This window comes from Diachasma alloeum, unplaced genomic scaffold (genome assembly GCF_001412515.2).
Source record: "Diachasma alloeum isolate Michigan unplaced genomic scaffold, Dall2.0 Dall_scaffold_00207, whole genome shotgun sequence".
Classification (NCBI taxonomy): domain Eukaryota; kingdom Metazoa; phylum Arthropoda; class Insecta; order Hymenoptera; family Braconidae; genus Diachasma; species Diachasma alloeum.
The window spans coordinates 141,196-165,552 of NW_021680372.1; the positions used below are offsets into that span (position 1 = coordinate 141,196).

The following is a 24,357-nucleotide window of genomic DNA, read 5'->3' on the forward strand; positions in this document are numbered from 1 at the left end:
ATAGTCAACTGAAACCCATGCGGTTACACGCACGTATCATATAAAAATATTTTATGCCACTCATGCCTGAAACCGGCTGGATTACACACTCGACGCTTCGCGTCTCGTGTCTAATTCAGCCGGTTTCAGGCTTCGTGACATAAAATTTTGTTCAGTACTTGTTGGGAAATTTCGTCCTTAATGTGTGTGGTTACATCACTCGCCTTCAGCTCATGCTGTAAACCCCACACACGTTAAAGACGAAATTGCCCCACACGTGCTGAAATATACTATATCAAGTTTCTATGACTCAGAATATCTGTAATTTTGTCGCAAATAGCCGTTGGGTTTTAGGTAAAAATTGAAAGCGGAAGAAAATTATCAAATAACTTCATAAATAAATTTTTTTTTTTTTTTTATGCTTATTTTATATCGCTTCGAGTCTGATGAGACTATATGGGGATTGATCGAGACTTTAAAAAGGGTTAGATCTCACCATTCTCCCCGGCCAGGAATCGAACCTGGAACCTATCCGTTGTGAGGCAACGGCCTTAACCACTACGCCTGGCCACCGGGATTCATAAATAAATATTACAGTCAAATCAACTTGACAGAATCAAATCAATAAATGACTATCTTTTCAGTAGTTCTCCTCTTCGACATTCCCCTAAACGCCAAAAACCGAAATAGTTCCATCTTTGATTTATTCATCAACTCAAATCCACATGAGCGCAATAAATTATTTAAATACTTACATTTTACTCTGGATAAGTAACAATTCCAGCTCTATTTTCATCAGTTCTCCCTCAAAACTTTGCTACAGTGACATGAACATGAGTTACAAAAATAAATGTGGAATTCAAAGTTGAGTGTCTTGAATAAGTCGACGGAAAACAACTCCTAAAATTGTTGTCTTTTGTGAATATAAATTCGCTGATTGAAAATTGAATAATCCCAATATAGTTCCATCAATACATATTTCATGCTATGGACGCATTTGGAATTATTACGGGATCTCTGAATGATAAAAATAGAAAAAAAGGGGAATTGAAATGCTGAAGGGCTGTCTCGACATTTTCCTATGTAAATATGGCCTCGTGGGTCGTACTAAATGAACCCGCGGAGACGCGTTCCATTATGCAACATCCCTGACATGCCCCAAAAACCTTTCTCATGATGACTAAAGGAGATAAACGAGTATTTTTGAATAATCAATGGTTCGGCTTGAAGCGTTACTATTTCTTATCTAGAAAATTTTTTCCGAGATTAATTAACGGATAGGAGGCGTCATGTGTTTTCAAACGAGATTTTGTTATTACGAGTTTATTAATTTTCAACAGAAATACATGGAAAGGATATAAAATTATTTTTAATGTGATGATAATCATAAAAATTGAATTTTCAATTGACATGAAAAAGACACGAATTTTAAATCGTAAAAAATGAATTTCAAATCGCAAATGGCCGGTTAAAATATGCTAATCTAAGTTAAAAAATGGTAAAATAATAGGTAATCTAAATTTTCCAATTGATGATGTATTAAATATTTCAAAATATGGAACTAAATCTTCTATTAAGCACATAATACTCAATTTCTTATAAGGGATTTTCCATTGTCCACATTATCGTCAATTTTCCTAACTCTATTATTGATTAATGAACAATTCCAAATTTGACTATTTAAATTGATGATTACTCCAATAATTCAAATTTAAGAGTAATATTAACTAATTGACTACTTTATAATTTAATAGTAATCATTATTTATGGATATGGCTTTCCCTGTTCGAAATAACTAGATTGGTCTTTAAAGAAATTTTCAATGAGATACGTAACATTCAAGTATATGCTTATCACAAATATTTTAATAATCTCGATCACATTTGTCCCAAACAATTGATGAAAAATATTTCATGCTCAAGTTCTTATTACCAAAAAATGATATCAAATAAATTATTAAATTTCACAAAGCATTCACATCCGCAACTTCAAAAAAAATATAACATTGAATGAATCCCATTCATCTTTGACACTACGGAGTCGTTAATCATGTATAGATTAAAAAAATCAGGAACCACATTCAACAAAATTTTCACAAAGTAATAAAATTGATGACAAGAAATAAATAACTGACCTATTAAAAAAATTCAAAATTTAATGTCTCAAAGAAGAGTGATTACTTTGAGGCAACACACAGGAAAATCGAAATGTAAATTACGTTTTGCTAAACATAAGCAACGTAATTTACATTTTGCTAAACGTAATTTACGCTTAACGCCAATATGACGTCTGGTGGCTTTTTTCCGTCATGAAAATCGGAATTTAGGCTTTACGAGTACGTTTATGTAATCATAATTTATGGCTACTTTGAGTGTAATTTAAGTTTCAACTTCAAGCGTAAAATATGCTTCAGAAAGCGTAAAAGACGACTTCTTAACTGCAATTTACGTTTAGATTTTTCTGTGTGAACACCGTGACCGCACAAATGGCTAATCTCTTTGAACAAATCTTTGAGACGTCGTAATCATCAAAAAGGGTACCAGAAATAACAACTATCTCTGTGTGCTCATCTTTTCGGCGGCCACCGGAAGAAAGAAGCTAAGCACTCTTGCTTGTTTACCTCGAGCCCCATCGCTCGATTCGATGATTCATCAATTTGTATTTACCTGATAATTTAATTATTTTTGGGAGAAAAATTCATGAAAAACTGTTTTGAGAATACAGAGAGTGATTCTTGATACACTTTACATATTCATCATACGATCGACGAGAAAACATACCCCGAGGACTTTGAAATTCGTCTGCATTTGAATTCCCATTTAAAATTCAATCCTGTCGGGTTTAAACCCCCGAGGAAATTCATGAATTCATAGACAAAACAAATTTGTTGCCACAAAAAACGTAAAATTCAAATGCATTCATGAGAATTAAATTGGATATCGATCAGGGTTGCGACATTACGCTTCATAAAAAACAACAAAGCTCCAAAACTTTCTCACTTTTTTGCGTGACACACTTTCCTTGTTTATTATAAATTTAGAAAATTGGAAAAAACTTGGTAATGGACGTCAGAAGATCGCAACTTTTCACTATTTTTTTATGCCCTTCGAAAGAGCCGTGACCGTTGCCACCTGCGGGTGCATCAATAATGGCTGACTATCGGGGGTACACTCTTTTCTCTGCGTGTAATCGATCATACTAAAAAACAAAAGCAGAGAATAAGTGGCAGATGGAGCACGAAGGTCGTGAGTTTGGTGGCACGTGGATGACCTTAGGATAGTGTTTGAATTGTGATAGTGCGGATGATGACCTTGGGCAGCGGAGCCAAGTCAAATAATCGAAAATTTCCAGGGGGATCAGAAAATAGATCTCAATTAAATCGAATGATACATCTCCGGAGGCGGATGAACAAATTATTTAGCCCGAAAATTAATTAATCCACGCCAAAAAAACTGGTGAAGTGATACCCAACAGGGAACTCACCAGTGGGATTAGATAAAATGAATTTTTGTTAATTTCCAGAAGTTATGAAACAAGAGACAGAGTTTCTCAGATTAACTTTTCATAGTGGCGTTTTCACTATTTTCAATTTCATGTGAACGCACTGCGCTCGTCTTTCCCGTTGATCTTTAGGATGATTCGAACGTTCCGCTGATTTGATCCTCAAGATCATTTGACAATGAAGATAATTTGAGTCTGAAGAGAATCAGATGCTTCAGTTTGTTTGACACTTGAGATTATTTAACCCTAAAGATCATTCATTGAGCCCTGAAGGTCGTCTGACCTTTAGTATTTAATTATATGCTTGCATCGAGCTGCGATAATGGACCGCAGGAAGCAGTAGGAATCCTCTTTATTCTGCGCATTGACCACTACGTTTTTTCTGAATCCATTCGGGTACTTCAACGAAACTAGACCCACCTGGTAGTGGATTATATTGATTAATACTCAACCTCCATCCAAACTCCTTCTCTTGGACTTCCTCTGCTTTTTTTAAAAGTTTTTCTTTAATATGTTCTTCAAACCACTGTTTGATATCCGTTGAATATAAAATTATTCGATTTTTCGTATTGAATAGTTTGTCTTCTTCGATGAGTCGCCCGAGTGGAAATTACGGTCAGGTCTTGATCAAGTTCGGATCAGGTTAGACCTGACCACTGATCAGGTATTGATCAAGTTGACGGATCCGGTCTTGATCAGACATGTTACGCCTCTGACCAATCCGGATTTGATCAGGACGAATGGATCCGAACTTGATCAAGTCAACTGTATGAAAACCGGATGACCTGTCTGTCAGTATCAATAACAATTATCAATGATAATTAATCCAAAACAAAAGATAATTCCACTCTTTCACCGTAGGCTGCCTCTCTTAATGAATCTCTACTGTTATTAGCTCTGAAAAAGCTTATTATTTTTTTACCGATGCTGGGGATCGAACCGGGGACCCTATGATTGCTAATCTTATGCCCTAACCACTACGCTATTGCGCTATTACTATTGAGTAAACTGTACATTGTCTATATGATTTGTATCGGGGTATTCGTTGAATTTACGATTATTCCTGATCTCGCGGATGTGCGTGTGTATGCTCAGAGATAAAATATGTTCAATTAAATTTTTATTTATTTCATTAAGGAATAATAATAATGATAATAACAATAACACTAATAAATAAATACACATTTGGTGATTTTTTTTCTCAAGATCATTTGCGTGTAAGTTTGATACTCCTCTAATACATATTTATGACATTATCATCCCTTCCTTCTGTACATTTGAGAAGGGCTGGCTGTTAATTAAATTGATTAATTAAATGAAATTCATTAAATTAAATTAATTTAATTTAATTTATTTTAATTATAGTATAATGATCCTTTTTAAAGATTGAAAATAATTATTGATAATGGTTGATAAAACTTGATTTGAATAGTAAAATACTAGTTAATTAAAGTATCCGAAAAACTTATTAAAATTGATGACAGGTGGACCGGATCTGAATCTGATCATTTTCTCTTCAATTGACCCCGTTCAAATGCCGATCAAAGACATCAAATCCGAATTTGATTAAATTGGGGTCAGGTAGCCGACCTCCGGGTGACATCGTGCCTACCTGATCAGAACTTGATCTGAATCATCTTGCAGTTTTTCGGATCCGATCTACTGGATCAAAATTTGGTCAGGTTCTCATCAAGCATCATCTGATTCTGTCTACCTGATCAGGACTTGATCTGAACCCGCCTGTAGTTTTTCGAATCCGATCTGCTGGATCAGAACTTGGTCAGATTCTCATCAGGAATCACCGGATCGGCCGAACCTTACAAAAACCTGATCAAGTTCTGATCGAGCTTCAGGTGGGCCTGAAGCAATTTCCACTCGGGCGATGATGCTTCTGTATTTCATATTCACACGATAACACGACATTCACTTTTAAACTTCTCTGTTGTCTCAATGCATTCTTCAATCGTACGCAGAGTATTTTGCGTGTACCATCTAAAAATTTCCCCAAATCAGGATTTTTCAAATTGATGATGCCCCCGATGATTTCTAGATCTCTAAATCGTGCTTGGAAAGTTTTCAATCGCCCTAGCAAATGGGTTAGCCGATGATAGAGTTCGTTTTAATCAAGAAAACTCCGAATTAATTAATTGACCTGCGAATTAAACCGCGATCCTCCAATTACCCTTTACCCTTTTACTCGCCCTTCCCCGGGGTGCATTGACCAATAATTAATTGATTATATATATAATGTTTTTACATTAAAGAAGGGAATTTATATAGCATTCCACATCTTTGTGACGTCATAGGAAATGATTGGATGGGATTTGATGAGGTAGGAGGGGAGCCGGAATTATTAACTTCCCGACTCGAAGGGAGGAAGTTATTGTAATGACCCCGAAAATCGAATGTGGAAATTTAAGCATTTCTCCACGTTTTATGACCTTTGGAACCACTTCTGACCCTTTTCAGGTACCTGTCTGTATGTGTGGATGTGTGTATGTGTGTGCGTACGTCTGTGACAAAAATTTTGTGCCACGATTCCTCCTGAACAAACGATGCGATTTGACTTTTTTTTTTTTAATCGCTGTATTTTCATGTGACTTGAACCTGATTAGATTATGGAGACGATCGTCTCAGCGTTTCTCCAGTTTTTTCCAAAAAACATTTGGAAAAAAGTCGAAAATTAGCGTTTTTTTGTAAACGAGACCATTTCTCCGTGCATAACGATGCGATTTCAAGTTTTTTTTGTTAGAAACGATGAATCTTGATATAACGCACAAATCATGGAATACTGGAAGACATTTAATCAGCAGTTCACTAGCTTTTTTCGAAATCGATATACATTCAAGAAACAATTTTACTTTTCTGATAAATTACATCTTTTCTCGATGCGGAATACGGCGATGTGTGTGCATGGGAGTGTGTGTGAGTGCGAGCACGCGCACGGATTTTCTTGTCTTCTATGGGTATTTCCTCGGAGAAATGTGAGAAAAAGATTGAATAAATACATAAATAAAAAAATTAATGAAAGAAAAAACAAATGGTCGGGAAGTTATTGGTGCGACCCGTAATGGGTCACATCCAATTCCACCAACCCCTACCGGTCATACCCTAAAGAGGGAGCGCGCGAAGCGCGCGACCGGGCCTGTTTTTTTTCAATGTGAATAACCAGAAAATTTTTGTTGAAAGACTAAATAATTGAATTGACCAATAATAATCTTGATATTAATATTGATATCAATATTAATATTAATATTATATAATATTATATAATATTATAATAATATTTATATTATTGATATTAATTAATTAGCCCCCGAATTGAACTGCGACCCACGACATAATCAGCCCTTTCATCCACCCGACCCCATCGCGTTAGCCGTCTGGCCAGGCCTCCGGTAGACCATTGAGCCACAACTCGCACTACCCAAGTCCCTAATGGAAATTAATCATTGATAAATTAATTACCAAGCTTTTCTGATCGTTAGAAATAGGTCGATCGATGCTAACCACTGAGTTCCTGATACGTGCACCTTCTCACGAGAGTGTTAGTCGGTGGTCATAGAATTTATTAAGGATTTAGGAGTCAGAAATGAAGGTCGTGGGTGTTACCCAGTGGTAGGCGTTCACGTGGGGGTTGCCGAGAAGTTACATGACCAACGCTCCGTGGCTACCAACTAGCCACTCAGTTCTATCCCGGCTGGCCCGTGGAAATCGTCTAGCACCCACAACTTTCACCACTAATTAATTAATCAATTAATTTTTTAATTAGATCAAAATATAAAAATTCCGTAATTAATGAATTTCTTCTAAACTGAACTTGAAATCAATAATTTTCTTCAAATATCTTCATTATTTCGATAACTGTTTCCAAAAATTTATCCAATGCATTAATTTCAGTGAAATATTTTATGAATATTCCACATGTAAATTGATTAAAATTATTTTACATAATCGATAATTAATTCATCTAATTTATTAAATAATTTATTGTTTCATTGGAGAATAATTTTTCGTGATTTTTTTTCCTGTTAATTATCAGTGAATAATATGTAACAGTGATTTCGCTCACCCGAGGTGGGAATAGTTCAAGGTCACTGCCTTGAACCGCTGAATAAAAAATCGGAAAAGTCAATTTGAATAAAAGAAGATGAGCATCCTCTTCCTGGCAAGACTCGCCCTCAAGAGCGTCGGCTCCAAGTGGAGGCACTCGAAGCGGGTGATGTTCAAGAAGCACAGATACCAGCGTGGCTTCTATTGAATTCAAAATTTTTCACATAAAAAGACAGCCAGATAAACTATTCAAAAAGCCTCGTTGATGAAAAAAATTAACTGGCGGATTTTAAAATAGTTATGAGTTGAAGGCAGTTGTTTTATTTATCAATGGATTTTGAGACGAGAGCGCTGATTCAATTGTGTTTTTCCACTGGACCTATCACTCGAACTAGGTAGATCCATCATTTTATTATCAACGGTCATTAAGAAATTGATTAATTTTCCGGAGAAGTGGTAAAAGCCCGTTGGGTCAGACACGCAGTCTGCCATTAGGGAATTGTTTTCGGCGGTAATTAGGGTATAGAGAGAACGGTCAGAGTTTGTTTTGTATGGACTTTCATAAACTATGGAAACTTACTTAAGATTTTTGAATTTTCTAATCTGGAGAGTTTTGAAGTAGTATATCTAAACTTCACGTGAGTCGTTGAGTGTGACAAGGATAAATAAATTTAAAATGCCCAAATAAAAAAAAATTCATCTTTGATAATTTATTATATCGACAGCTTAGTAAGAGAGTCACGTAACTACCAAAAACGGTCATTTCCAGGAATAAAATGACGTATCTCCAAAAATAACCATTGGGGATTGGGAAAAATAATTACAGAAATCACTAGAAATTGCATCAGAAATCCCTAGAAATTTCACCTTAACAGCACTAGAATTTTTCTAAATCATTTCCTTCCGTGTATTTTACTGTCAGATTTTTTTTGGAATTTCATGGAAGATTTTATGGTAAATCTCATGAAAGTGACATTGAATCGAATTTAGGGAAAAAATGGTTATGAAATTTCAGGTTTTAAGCAGAATTCACGGAAATTCATGAGTTTTTAGTGGGAGTAAGATGGAAATTTTACAACTTCACTGAATTTTCAGTGGAACATGTATATCTGAAAACAAAATGACATAAATTTTCAATTTTCCCCGGAATTTTCCTAATTTTTCTGCATTTTCACCAAATAATTGAACTGAAACATCGATTATTTTATTGATTTCCGGATCATTTGAATTAAAAATCGATGGAATATTTGATTTTGTAATGACAAGATTTCCTGAAATTTCAGTGGAACTTGAACAAGATAAAAATTTTCGGAATTTGGCACGGAAAATTCGGACGAAAATTTGCAATTGTTGGAGAGGAGAAAATTTTCCGACAAAAGTGTTCTATTTGTTTCCGTGTGATATTTGTCTCTGGATCGGACAATTTTTTACGATATTCCCGTAAGAATTTAGAATTTTGAAATTTTATTACGCGATTATACTTTTGAAATCATTTTATTAATTTTTTCAAAATTAATTTCACCTGATTTAATTTTTTTTGCTTCTGTTTTTTAAAATTATAACTTCATTGGAATTTTCTTTATGCGGAATTTTTTACGGATTATGCAGTAGTTTTTCCAGATTTGAACATTCTTTTTTTTAAACGATTGATATTGAAAAATTATCCAATTATTTATTTATTTTTTCGTTCATGCTGTAGAACGAATAATCTCATGGAAAAAAATACTCGCTGAAGTGTTGATAATTAAATACCTGCGATTAATCTACACGTGGATTATTTATCTAGAAACGCAATTTTGTTGAAAGAGACAAAGTGAATAGTCTCGTTATCTACTCAACCCGAAAAAAACAAGATTCTAACGTTTATGATGCACTAAATAAACACTCGAAATTTGATTTTATTTAACAATCATTTTTCGACTATGTGAAACGATTTCCGCTTTACTTAGACGATTGTTAGATAAAACTGAATCGCTTATCGCTAATCCCAATACAAACGTCAAGTTTTAGATGTAACGAATTCCCTAAAAAAGAGATAATAAGCTTCAACATAAGTACAATTATACTAGATTCAACTAAACATTACTGGAAATCATCCATTTTATAATTATCCAAGTCAGAGATTTTTACTAGAAAATAGAAAATTTTCTTCTCTCCGTTATTACGCGAGACATCCTGCATACTTTCATTTAACGTACCTTTACAATGTAATTATAAATTAAACGGTGGTGTTTTATTTTTGTCGTAGGTCTACTGGATCTATAGGAGCTCGTTCTGCACCCAGTACCCCCCTCCAGGCTGTAGGAAGCACCCAGCATTCAGCTCAAGACAAACATTTTCAGCAGTCATCTCCAAGTGGTTCCCAGCTGACAGTTGCAACGAGTCACACAGCGCCTCCGCGAAGTCCCAGCCACACAGCATTACCGAAATGCAACGACAGGTAATTAAAAAGTCTCTAATCATTCACGAAAGTGAACTGAAATAATCCCACAAACATTACTCAACAACCTCCATATTTTTTTTTTCTTCTCATATACCCTTTCGGGTCTTTACGATTTGTTCCCTTCCCACCCCCAACCCCCTGTACCGCATTCGCCGAAGGACAAGGGAAAACCTCATTTGAGGGAAAAACCTGCCCAGGTACAGTCGTCTCTTGCGAAACTCCCGCTCGACAATGAAACCGTGAGATTTAGAGTGTCACAAATTTTCATCGCCGATTCGAATTCTTTGCCATTTTTTAATGTATTCTATGAAAATGTGAGGATAGGAAGTGAATTTATGGTTCATTATTCGAAAAAATATATCATTTTTAAAATCTTTCGCAGACATTGAAAAATAAAAAATTCTGTTTTCATGTTGATCTCGTTTCTCTTCCTCTTCACTTTCTTCCATCAGAATTGGATAATAGAAAGAAAATACATTGGTTTTTCTTCATTATTAAAAAAAAAACATTTTGAAATTTTAAGATTGAAAAATCTCTTTTTAAAATTTATTTCTGATTTTCCTTCCCTACATTTTCCGTATTTCCTGTTTCTGTGAACGGAATACGATCACAAAAATAAAAAATGTTAATCTCCCTTCATTTTTTAAGAAGAAAAAAACAATTTGAAAAATTTCGAAGAGACATAGAAAAATAGATTTTTTCATTTTATTGATACTGATTGATGATGATCGATCTCTCTTTGCAATTCCCCTCTTCACTTCCATTGAAATGAGATCAAAAGGATGTAAAATGTTCATATTCGTTCACATTTTCAGATCATTGGTACTGATTAATTTAAAGAAAAAGAACGAAATGAAATATTTTAGGTATGATTATCGAAAATTGTTTGTCAGTCTATATTTTCACGTGCTTTATGGGGAATTCCTCTTCATTCAATGTTGTAACTTGTGAATTAAGGAACAAAAATATATATGATAACACTATGAATGACTAAAATTAAATTAATCTAATTGTGAGGACGGAAATGGAAATAAAATAAAATAAAACAACATAGTATAAATTAATCTAACAAATAAAAATTTCACCGCGGTTACTCAAACTTCACGCGCATTACTGAAAAATCAATGAAATTCCGAATTGATGAGCAGCAGGCAGCAGGAAGGCGAGAATTTCCTAATATACTTGAATTTTTAATCACAATTTTCCTGATTTATATCGATTTTCTTGGAATAATGAACCAAAAATTTACAGTTTTCATCGAATTTTTCGTCAACTTGTGAATTTTCATTGACGCAATTTCAAAAAATTTCGGTGGAACTGTCACTTGTTCAAAATTTAAACGAATTCCGGAAATTACCCGGAAATTTTAGCCAAAAACATTTATCATTGAATTTCAATTGTTAATCAGTGCTCGTTAGTAATCACGCTTTTTCAATGAAATTTGATAACAAAAATTGATGACATCAGCGCTGACTCACTCGGGATATTCCGAACTCCAATAACGCCAAATTCCACACTCCATAACCGATGACTCTCCCTGGTTTTTATCATTCCATTATTAGATTATCAAATAAATTTATCTGAGCTGTCTGATAGACCTGATAGTATCCGATCGTCCCAACCACCTCTGTCCGTGATAATGTCTGTTTATCAATGGCGACCGCGTTTTATTCATCAGTTGATCCCTTCAGGTGTCCGACATGATACACCACGAGAGAGTAATTCCTCCCAAGATCAATGTCGATGTGTGGAGCAATGAGTTGTGGAGTGTACGACTCAATCATCGATCGAATACTTGGTAAATCTCAAAGAATTTAAAAAAGAATTCCCAATTAAATACCTCAAACTTCTTGATTATCTCCGAGTGAAATAAGAGATGAAGTTGATGATTTATGGTGGGAGTTTAGTTCAAACAATGCGGAAAACGAAAATGTTGTAATTATTTTTGTTCCCATTCTTCACATCTCGAGTTAAAAGTCAAATTATCTTGAGAGCGGGTGATTTTAAGAGAAAATTTCAGTAAATCTTTTTTGTAGAGAATTTCAAGGGCTACAAAAAAGGTTTTTTGACATTTTGACACTCGTATCCGCGATAATCTACAATTCTGAAGACGTGGAATTTGAGTTGTTGAGTTTACAGAAGTGTCAGAATAACATACTTCTTGAATTTTCATTTAGTAAGTGGAGCTTCTGGTGTTTGTTCACAGCCAATTATGCAAACCCCTGAGCAGGAGCACTCCGTCGATGACTGGAGGCTCGCAAGCCCCAGCTGTAACCGCCAAATCATCCACGAGATCACCCACATCCACCAGCAGTGCAAGACAGAAAAAGTTTCACCGCCATTTCACACAGGTAATAAAATATTTTTTTTTGCAGTTGTCTACTTCATACTGTGCTTCCAAAAGTCTGAGGAATTGGCTCGTCATTGGTTTTAAGATCTGATCATTTATCCTAACGAAAAATAAACAAGTGGAAGATTAAGTTAATAATCGAATGAGAAAACATTTTTGTAATTATGCGTTTATCTCGATAATGAGTGACTCTAAGAGAAAATGTCACTAAACCTTTGTAGCTAATTAAATTTCCTACAGAAAGTGTTTATTTGAAACGCAGAAAAATGTAGGGTCACGTTAGCAACTTGTTTATTAATCGTTAAAAGATATAGAATGAAAAATCAGAAATTCGATAGCACAAGAAATATGAAATTATGATAGTAAACTTTTGAATAATGAGCGTTAGAATTTTTCAATTATTTAGCCAATAACATCATAGTAGTTATTGAAACTTGCAATGTCATAACAATAATGACAACATCTGATCCTATGATTTTAGCGACATTATGTGCGATAATTTGAGCAATATAGCAAATTAAATCGCAGCATTAACTGCAGCAAACAAACCGATAATTTTGTCAACGTAAAGAGCAATATTAAGTATCATATCACTTTAAACTTTGATGATTGATTTATTACTATGATTTAACATAGTAATTTTTAACGGGCAAAGCAGTATAAAATGCGTGGATGAAAAAAACATTTTCAAAAGTTTGATTTTTCGATTAGAAAAAATTAAAATTACTAATTTTCAGCTGTCGAAGACAAATTTGAAAATTACTATGCTCTCACAGTAAAAAATTATTTTATTTTCTTTCCGCGTAATGGGTGCTAAGATTTCTCAGCTTCACAACTACAAAATCCAGGACCTAAAATTCTAAAAAGCGTGACTTTGGGAAAAAAAATGTAAAAATCCATGTCCCTCAGCCAAACGAATTCAAAAGATCATTATAAACCTAATGGATAGTCCTCGAAATTTCATGAGTAGCCCCGAATGAGCTAGTCCTGAACTACTAATGAAATTCATGTTTTAAAAACTCAACCTAACAAAAATCCTAAAATAAAAAAAGTTTTTTGAATATGATCTGAAAGTTTCGCTCCTTGATTATGAAAAATGCGACATATTTTTTTTCGAAATGATAGAAAAAATTAGAATCTCTAATTTTTAGCTGTCGGAGCCGACTTTGACTTACAAAGTAGGATTTCTGAACAAAAATCACGCAGAAAATAATGTTTTTGACGTTTTTTTTCTCGAAAAACAAAAGTTTTTTTCCTGAGGTGAACCAACCTCCCCTTCAGAATTTCTATGTTCCCAGAGTAGAATATAATTTTATTTTCTTTGAGCGTAATGGCTGCTAAGATCTCTCAGCTTCACGATTACAAAATCCAGGACCTAAAATTCTCAAAAACATGACTTTGGAAGGACAAATGTAAAAATCCATGTCCCCCAGCCAACCGAATCCAAAAGATCAGTATCAACCTAATGGATAGTCCTCGAAATTTCATGACCAGGTAGCCCCGGATGAGCGAGTCCTGAACTACTACAGCTGCGCCCTAGTAGGCGACATCCTTCTCCAGGGACACCTGTACATAACACCGAACTACTTCGCCTTCTACAGTAACGTCTTCGGTTACGTCACAAAGTTATTAATTCCAACAGTATCAGTACGTAAGATAAGTAAAGAGAAAACAGCGAGAATCATCCCCAATGCAATAGCAATAGCAACTGATGAGGAGAGACACGTGTTCTGTTCCTTGTTGTCGAGGGATTCCACATTCAAGCTGATGAAGCAGGTGTGGGACGCTGCTGTCGAGGGGAATCAGCCACCTGACGAGCCATTACCAGTCGAGGCGAAATTACTGACACCGGACACATTGCTGGTCGATGATTCCGAGGTCAACCCTGAGGAGGACGACTCCAGCATGTCGGAGAGTGGGACTGATCTCAACTCCAGGCCAACAACTGTTTGCACTGATGATACTGATGGAATTACACCCACGGCCATTCCTAGGCCAATTTCGTCACCACCAAAGTAAGTTGCCTGGGGATTTTGATGCTGGGAGTGGGCGTGTTGGAGGGAAATGTCGAGATGGCATCATATGACTAAAAAATTACGATTATGTGACGCACAAATTTTCTAACTACAAATGATGATCACAAATAACTTGCAAGCAAATTGTTGCCAAATCGAATTCTGTCAATGCTCTGTAAAAAATGTGTTGTTTCAGTTTATTGTCTTGCTTCTTTCTATATTATAGAAATCCTAATCGACTTCTGATAATGTAAATTTGGTACTCAAAATTTAGAATCCAAAGTTAAAGGTCACAAGGGTGAAAATAAAGAGCGTAAGGGTCAGAAAAGGGCCATGAGGATCAGAATAAGGGTCATGAGGATCGGAATAAGGATCACGACGGTTAGATTAACGGTCACAAGGGTTAAAATAAGAGTCATGAGGGCGTAAATAAGGATCACAAGGGTCAAAATAAGGTTTATGAGGCTCAGAATAAGGGGCATGAAGGTCAGATTAAGAGTCACGAGGGTTAGATTAAAGGTCACATGGGTAAGATCATGAGGGTCAAGGGTCATGAGGGTCAGAATAATGGACCAAATAAGGGTCACAGAAGTCAGATTGAGGATCATGTGGGTCAAATTAAAGGTAATTTTAAAAAAAGGTTCAAATAAGGTTAACAAGGGTCAGATTAAGGGTTTAAATAAGGGTGACAAGGATCATATTAAGGGTCACAAGGGTCCCACTAAGGGTACAAATAAGGATTATTAAGGTCAAAATCAGGGTCAGAATAAAGGTCATAAGGGTCAGAATAAGGATTATGGAGAACATATGAGGGTCATATTGGGATTGGTGAGTGGAGCGAGTTGATAATGATGACCATTAGCCATTAGGGGAAACTAATATGGGTTTTAAAAGTCGCGGGCTATTGGAGTGGAGATTTTTCATACATTGAAGATCGATTATGTGTCTAAAAACGAATAATTAGTGCAAAAAAATAATTGTTTATTGTTCGTTTAACCCATAGACCCGTAAAATGTTTAAAAAAGTCCAGGGCCTTCAATTTTTGAGCTACCGAGGTTTTTTGAGAACTTTTTTGAGAAAATATGTATAATAACAATTATGAGTTAGTTTTTTGAAATTCGAATCCTACACAGCTAATTTTGTTTTTTTATATAAAGAATTGAACTATTCATGTAAATGTACAATTCAGTCAATTCGTTTTTCATTTTCAGATTGGATCTGATAACTCAAGCAACAGTATCACCAGTTAAAGTAGGAATATTGAGATCTATGCTGAGGTATCAACTGAGACCCAGCACGATGATAGCGATTTTGATTGCACTACTGGCAGCACTCTATATCTCAGCTGCTCTCATGATGGTCAGAATTGATAAGCTTCACAATGCTTATCTGAATCATCCCCTGGCGTCTCCTGAAAAATTTACGCAGGATCGATTGCTGCAGTATCTCAACACAAATCTTGCTCAGATTGTCAAGGTAAATTTTACTAGCTATTCAATTATTTTTCCAATTATTCTCGATAATTTTTAAGCCCAACTGCAATTCAAAATTTATTCTTCCGTTCAAAAATAGGAAAATTTTTAGCAATAATACACTAGTAAAAATGAATAAGAGTAATGCAGTAAGAATGAATATTGGACTTTTGTATAAAAAAAACTAATCGTAAAGTTGAAAATCAAAATATTTCGATAAGAAGAGATTTCGCAGAAAAATGTCTCTTCCTTTTGGAGATATTAGATATTTCCAAATAGTTTACAAGTCGTAGTTGAATATCCTTAAGACAATAAGAGAATACGAAATGAAGAAAAATCTAGAAATTCAAATAAAAATAATGAGTAATGTGATTTTTCAGGTTCGACAAAGTTTGCAAACATTGTCCCAACAATTCGTGACAATGAGCCAGGACAGTGATCACCATCAGAGAGCAGGTGGCAGAGAAGAGCCCGAGGATGCCCCAAGTTAGCCCTCAAAGTGGTCCTCAGATATCGTAAAAATTCAAAATGTTAATCCTAAGAGTTCCCTTCACCTCGCTAGCGTATGAAACGCCTCATTTATTATTCTATCACAATGAAATAATAATAACCATAATTACGTACGTGATAATACCCGCGTTCTTACCAAGGGGAATTCCCCACAGAGTGATTGGAGAAACTGAAATAACGATAAAGCTCATGCCCAATTCAAGTTACGTAAACAAATGGTGGGCTTTGGGGAATCAGTCGCTCTGTGGTACCTCCTAGGAGTCGTTAGGACCTAGGGTTCCTGATGGGAACGACGTAGGCTAATGAGAAAAAAAGAGTATAAGACAATTTTAAAAAAAACATGAAGGTAAACCTAGGTAATTAGGTTGCTTCGCAGAACCAAGACATAATTCAACTTTAAAGGCATAAGAATTAATTGTTTATTGAGAGTAAGTGGGGGAAATTATTCGGGGGAGAGTATTTTTGTCGACTGCAATGTCCATTTCTTAGGTTTTTACAACTAGTCAGAGTGCACCTAGCAATTAACGTTCTGTTTATTTTTCTTTTTATGGAGGAGAAAGAATAAAAAGTAATTTAAGATTTTTTTTTTCATATGCAGGTAGAAAAATTGACAGCTAGTCGAGATTAAAAGCAGATATCCATAAATTAACTGGTGAATAATTTTTTTTCTTCATTATTTGAATTATTTACATTCATTTGTTATTAATAATCGAATTAGTGCTTTGAAATTGATTATTTCATTTTTTTTTATGAACAAATGCATAAATTAACAAGTAGTCTGAGTAAAAATTTCTTACCGACAATTTACTACATTTTAATGACTTTTCGAGGTAAATTTATCACTTGGATTAATCGTTTTTTGTTATTTTTTTGTTATTGAAAATTGAAAAAATTGATCGAAATCCGAAGCTAAAAATTAATCAAACTGTCTAGGATAAGATAATCTCCCTAAAAGAATCATCTCTGACATTTGTACTACAGAAAAACTATGAAATTATTGTTTTTTCTTTTTTTTCTCTTCTTTTTTTTTTAATACGCATGACCAAATTATTGTTTTTGAATTCAATGAACATTTCAAACGAAAATAGGAAAAAACGATTCCCCCGCTTACCTGATCGTTCCTACTAGTCCAGAAAAGAACAAAAATTACGAAAAAGTTGTAAATCCATAGAGGAATCAATTCTACAATACTTCTCCCAGAATCAATCAGTACTTTTGATTGACATTGACACATTATTTGGTGGGTGAGGGGAGGGTGAGGGAGGGGAAGGGGCTGGTAAGAAATAAATCTAAAAAAAAGAATACGTGAAGGCGATTGACTGTGATAATATATGATTGAGAATTTAAAGGATAAAAATTAATTTGTGACATAAATTGTGAGTGTCTGGTCCTCTTGCGCGTCCACGGTTCTACGAAAGTGAATTAAAATTATTATAATGACGTTGATTAATGTCTGAAGTAACGTTTCCACAGGATGAAAAAATTTATTGAAATAAAAAATGGATAAATAAATAGAATGAGGGAAAATACGATTAAGAAAATTGAGGAAAGTTGGGATATGAAGCTAATTATGCATAATTATTGTCGAGAAAATTTAATGAATTAGAAATGATGACTATCTTGGGAATACAATGACAGAACTGATGATAATCGTGGACAAGCTCTGGGGTAGAGACTGACAAATGTAAAAGGTTTAAGTAATGTTGTATTGATTGATATGACGAATCAATATGATTAAATACGTTTTGACGAGCGGTGTAATGTAACCATTATCTTACGTGTCGTTTCTTTTTTTTTTTTCATTTATCATTAGGATTTGTGTTAAACACATTATCTATATAGGGGAGAGGTAGAATGAGATGAATCAGAGCGCAGATATCTTTGAAGCTAATAAATTTGAAGAGAAATGTCTGATTACAATGTAGTACTCTCTAAATTTATTAGTTTGCAGAAAATTTTCGAAATTACGTGAACGTTTGTTTCACAATCGTCTCTTTCCACCACTCAATTGATTATTTTATTTCCATCAGTGTAATTATTCGTGATTCACTGCTCTAATTGTCTGACTTTGAACACAATTCAATATTTTTTTCATGCAATCACTTGAGCGAATGTTATGTTATATGTATTGTTTAATCAATTGGTACTTTTGGAGTGACATCAGCACTATGTAAATTTTTGTTTCGGCGATTACTGCGATAACGAGGAGATAATGAGAGGGATGATGAATATTTTATTGCTATTGTGAGCAATGTCTGTTTGTTTGAATAACAAAGATGACAGTTTTCTAATTTTGGGAGTTTGGGACGTTTCTGAAATCAAAAAGAGATTATAGTTTCAATTTTCTGGGAAATTTGGAAGGTTTCGTGATTATTTATGGAGTTTACATTCAATTAATCCTGTAAAAATACAAGGAATCTTCTTAAAAACAATAGACACCCGTCATTATCAAGTGACCATAAATCCATCTCTTTAAGGTGCTTATTAATCCAATTAATGGATAGTTAATTCTTAAAAATTAGTTTGAAGAGACGTAGAAGCTGTGACGTGATTGAAAATTGACCCAAAAACACGGAGAATTCACTATAAATCTAAAACTTGAATTTTTGTTCTCACTTCAATCTTTTTACACTGTTTTCTCGATTGAAAATGTCATTATATTTTATTCTATTTGTTTTTCGAAAATAGTAGGTTTAAAGAAAAATATCCAAATGTATTTTTCGTTTGAAATTCGATTTTCCACGAAAAAGGTTTTAGAGTATTTTTCGATAAATTCTTTCCGTTGGAAGAAATTTACGAGAGAATTCCTCATTTCGTTTCTCTCTCATCAAATTTCCCTAGTTTATGAATAAATTAATTTCCTCAGTTGTAATAATTCAAGAAATTTTATTATTTATCAGTGAAAAACATTTTTATACTTGATTCGAGAAACAATTGATTCGCCCAGAATAATTATTAATCTGAATCGAGTGAACTTGATTTAAACCAAATGAATGAATTTATTCAAATACCTCGTAATAAAGTTTTTATTAAAATTTAAACTTGATTTTTATCTGCGGTTTTATTTACGTTGAACGAATAGTTTTTCAGATATAAACAACAACTTCCTTGACCCAAACAAAGACTTCATTAATTAGAAATTGAATTATTGATGAGACAGCGAAGAAAACGAATATATTAACATGTAATGTAAACTTCTCATGGAAATAAATTCTTGAGTTCATTAATTTGCAATGAAAATATTGTTGAGATGAATAGAAAGATTACAAATAATGTGTTTTACTCGATTGAAATTCATCATTTTTCTGGGTGTATTCTCCGCACCAAGAAATCTGAACCAAACCCGAATTCAAATTTGAGAAAATGATAGAAAAATGCAACGTCACAGTTCTACGATTCGAAAATATTTCAGAGTGAAAAATAAAAAATTTAATTAAATAATAATTTGATGAATTTAACTATAGCCCGTTATCGCAAATCGTTTAGAGACCAACAAATTATTCCAATTGATCTTTGTTATATATGTTAATTTAATATTTACAAACTACTTGCCTTAAATGTAATGTCTTTTAGACAGAGAGATTTAAGAAATGGGTGCTCAATACACAGTCCATTTCTCCCTAGACTATACCCAATTCTGTTTTTTATTATTTAGTTATTATTACCTATTTTTGATCATGTGTCAGGAGTTCCAATTATTGTCAATTTATTCTCTGCACAATGAAATAAATTATTCAGTTTTTGAACTGAAAATTGAATTATCGTCGAGGAAATCCTAGTCAATTCACAACTACTCAATTACGAGAAAAAAAAAATTAGGAAACTAGAAAATAAGAAATAATAAAGTCGAATAAAATCAGAAGAAGCATAATTATGCAAATAATGCCAATTAATTGCTCATTTGTGAGCAAAAAATCGGAGACAATAATTGGAACTCAGATTGAACTAAAAATAATGAATAATGATGAAATTGTTCGAACGGATCATTCTGTAGTGATACGGATGATCTGATGGGAAAGGTCAAATCACAAGGGAATTACAGACAGACCAATAATTTACTACGTAATGTGTGTAGGCGATACACAGTGCGACACAATAAAATCGTGAATGCAGTAAATGATTACTCGTCTTCCTGTTTTATTTCCCTCCACGCGGTAGTGTCATTTCATTCGGCTAGTCTACTGAGTCATTCAGAAATTCACTCACTTTCCTTTCATGGAAAAAAATGACCGCGAGGTTTTTTGTGTTGCGACATAGGCGGAGTCGATGAGTTTCAGATAGTTTTCACTTCTGAATGGAAGCATTGAAATCATTGAATTTTTTTATTTTCGAATTTGAAAAACGAATAAAAAACGACCCATTTCCCCCTCTTTTCCCTAATATTCCACAATTCAAAACTAATTTCTAAACGTTATATTACAAGAAAGATGCATGGGATATTCAACAGATTAATTATTTAATGTATGAACAGTATTCTTTAGGAATATTTTTTAACCTTATCAAAAATGCTCTCATGGAGCCTGGCGGGCGCCAAGCAAGGGATATTTTTATTAATTTTTTCTTCATGTTATTTATTAATCAACCTTAAATATATCAATTGGGAAGAGCCTGTTTTTCAGAATATTTACAAAAGAGAAAAAAGTGGAATTTCCGGAGTCTGTTGCATATTGAGTGGTGTTCAGTAGAGTCAGTTCTTTGCCAATACCGTCCACGGTGCCATCAGATTGAGTTTGTTAATTTGTCCGGAAACAAAAATCATTATTGATGACTTGAAGAAGGTAGATTGATTGAACTTTTAATCCATGCTAACAAATTATCAACAATTTTCACAAAAGATATGAATTACTGAATTTTTTCACGTATTTCAGGAGTAAAGTTCGAACTCCTTTCCGCCGTAAAAAAACGACCGTTCATACGAAAAAAAAATCGAACGTTATATACAAGAGAATAGTATAAAATTTCACCCGGCGAAATTTTAGCAAAATCGATTCACTGGTATTCGAGAAACTGATGGTGCCGTTTTCTAAAATGTAAGTTTCGGGAAATGACGTTCAAAGTTTCTCTACTATTCGACACCTGGGGGGAACAGAGAGTTGGACTCTATTATTTTTTCAGTTACGAGATCGAAGGCGCGCTCCGCCTTGATCAAAATAAAGATAGATTTTATGATTCATCAGGTGATTATTGTTAGTTGATTGAAATCATGATGTTCTTTTACGTATACGAATTCCTATAGTATTATTAAGGAGAAATTCGCGAGAAGCGATGGAAACTTCTACTGAAAATCCATGATTTTTTTTTATTGCAAACGGATGAAAATTGCATCGATAATCAATATGAGATACGGCGAAAGCTATGAACACTTGCAGTAGAAAGCGAAGGATTTTCAATAGAAATCTATGGAAATTTCGAAATCGATTTCTACGAAATTTTCATGGACTTCTATTAAAAGTCCTTGAAAAAATCGTAGAAATAGATGAAAACTTCAATTGAGAATTAATGCATGCGCCGTTGAAAATCATCAATACCAATATCACCATCAGTGACATAAACAACATCAACATTATTAACAAAATCAGTATCATCCTCATCATCATGCTTGCGATTTTTCTTTCAGACATTTAGGAATAAGCGTGTGACATCTCCTTTTTATATATGTATAAGAAAGATCGTCGAAATATGATGGGCCACTAAAAATAGCATTCTCGGACGAAAAATGGAAATTTCGGAGTTGACAAATACAATGCTTCCATTCGGAAGCAGAAGGAATAACATGAGGGTTATCTATACAAAATCATTTTTCTCAGATTGTAAGATATAAAAAGTAGAAATTGGTGGTGGTGCTTAACTTTGACATATCTTGTTCTAATAATTTGAAATTGAATTGCCACTGCTGGTTTTTTCGTAATACACAATACATGTACAGAAAAATATCATCAGGGTTATTTTCATAACTATCGTTGCAGTGATATCAACAAAGAAATGTTTCTACTGAGAATTCGGGAGACGTCGTACGAGACCTTGGAAAGTTGTCGACGCATCGCTTCAATCTCGCGTAAGTTCATCAGCATTAACATATGAATAGGAAGAGTAGATTTTAATTTGTCCAAGACTCATTTCCTAGTCTATTTTTAGAGTTCTAAAGAAATTCGCATTGCAGTGGCATCCTATAATAGAAATCTTAAATATAGCATCTTTATTAATTATACAATTATTTTCGAAATAGCTATCTCGGGGAAAACGCAGCGAAACATTTTATGTGCACGTATGAAAAAATTGAAATTGAAGTGAAACAAACGTGAAAATTAAAAGTATATGTTCACAAACTCAACATTTGGAAAACTATCTTCTAAATTGTCTTCTGATTAATCCTACTATTAGCTCGTACCAAATTCGTAGAATTATCTATGCATTTTGGCCTTCGCTGTTATCAAAAATATCAATTCAAACTCAAAATTTCGAAGTCAATATTGTTTCTTCTTTACTTTCATTTGAGTCGATCGAGTTCTCTTTCTCTCCTTGGGTTTCCTTTCTTGCATTATTAAAAATCTTTGAAAGCAATCAATACGATGATTGGTATTCTTATTCCTATCTCTTATCTTATTATTCACAATTCCTGACTACCATTATTAAATACCAGAAATAATTATATTGGAAGCTGAATGATAGGTGCAGATGCACCTACTACTTCAAAGGGTAAGGATGCACAATAAAAATCACTATTATTTTATTCCGATAACAGAATATTGAATCCAACCTATTTAATATTCAATTTAATTTTTTATTATTTTCAATTGAATTTTTTATTTAAAATTCCACATTCCTATTATCACAAACTTAGTATAGGGGAGGGCGGGGCAAACAAGCACGTTTTTGCTTCCGAATGGAAGCATTGCAATCGTCCGATTTTCACATTTTCTAATTTTGCTTGGAAATGATGCAGAATGGTCTGAAACTTAAAAATACGAAGTTTTGGGACCATGTCTGTGCGTGACACTGTCCAGTCGGTGGTCATTTTTTCGTAAATTTGATAATTAAACGGGAAAAATGATTCCAAAAAGTTTGAAATTTTTTCAGTTAATTGGTATAACTTGAGACCAACTCCATGCCAAACTTCAGCTTGATCCGTCCATTAGTTTTTGAGCAATAGCTATTCGCTTGTTAACCTTTTCTCGCAAATATCTCGGAAAATACTTAACCGATTTCAATAATTTTTTTTCAAAATATTCGCCATGATGTCCTCTATCTAAATCAATCAAAACATATATACCCGTTCACACCAAGTTTTTGAGGTGTTTTGATTTTTCGGTTTTTGACTTGAAATCCTTGTTCGCGCTCCAACTTGAGTAAAAATTGAGATATCGACTTGAAATTTGGCATGAAGCTGTCTCTTATCATCGCAAGAACCTATATGGAAGATGGGCTCAATCGGTCAATTAGTTTCGGAGATATTCAACTTTGTATGTAAACCTAATGTCTTGAATATCTCAATAACGAGTCAACCGATCTCAATGATTTTTTTTTCAAAATGTTCGGCTTAATGTCCTCTATCTCAATCAATCAAAATATATATACCCGTTCATACAAAGTTTTTGAGAGATGTAGATTTTTCTGTTTTTGACTTGAAATCCTTGTTCGCGCTCTAACTTGAGTAAAAATCGAGATATCGACTTGAAATTGGGCATGAAGCTCCCGCTTAACATTGCAACACATCGTATTGAAGATGGACTCAAACGGATTATTTGGTTCGAAGATATTCAACTTTGTATGTGAACTTCATTTCTTCAATATCTCAATAACGAGTATCCCAATCTCACAATCGTACTATTTCCTTTTATTTAAGTCCAACTAAATTAGAGCTTACTTCATTCATGCCCGCATTCGGAAGCCCGCAATCAATATATGGATGGCGAGAAAAGAATAGACGCCCTACTCAGTAGAATATGTACAGTCGCATGGCTGCAGTCGCCTACTTGTTTTCTTCAATGATTGTAACTTAGAAACAATTTCATCCATTGAGTTCAGTTCGAACTC

General features: G+C 34.0%; 1 protein-coding gene across 1 annotated transcript in view; it reads left to right on the forward strand.

The window, feature by feature from the left end:
• Positions 1 to 20,443, forward strand: part of LOC107036225 — a 97,638-nt gene extending 77,195 nt beyond the window's left edge. Inside the window, exons 4-8 of the mRNA XM_029125962.1 lie at positions 9,782 to 9,973; positions 12,183 to 12,327; positions 13,800 to 14,341; positions 15,553 to 15,817; positions 16,194 to 20,443. Of these exons, the coding sequence (XP_028981795.1) occupies positions 9,782 to 9,973; positions 12,183 to 12,327; positions 13,800 to 14,341; positions 15,553 to 15,817; positions 16,194 to 16,304 (1,255 nt within the window). The 3' untranslated portion in view covers positions 16,305 to 20,443. The remainder of the gene's footprint in view (positions 1 to 9,781; positions 9,974 to 12,182; positions 12,328 to 13,799; positions 14,342 to 15,552; positions 15,818 to 16,193) is intronic.
• Positions 20,444 to 24,357: the final 3,914 nt, after the last annotated feature.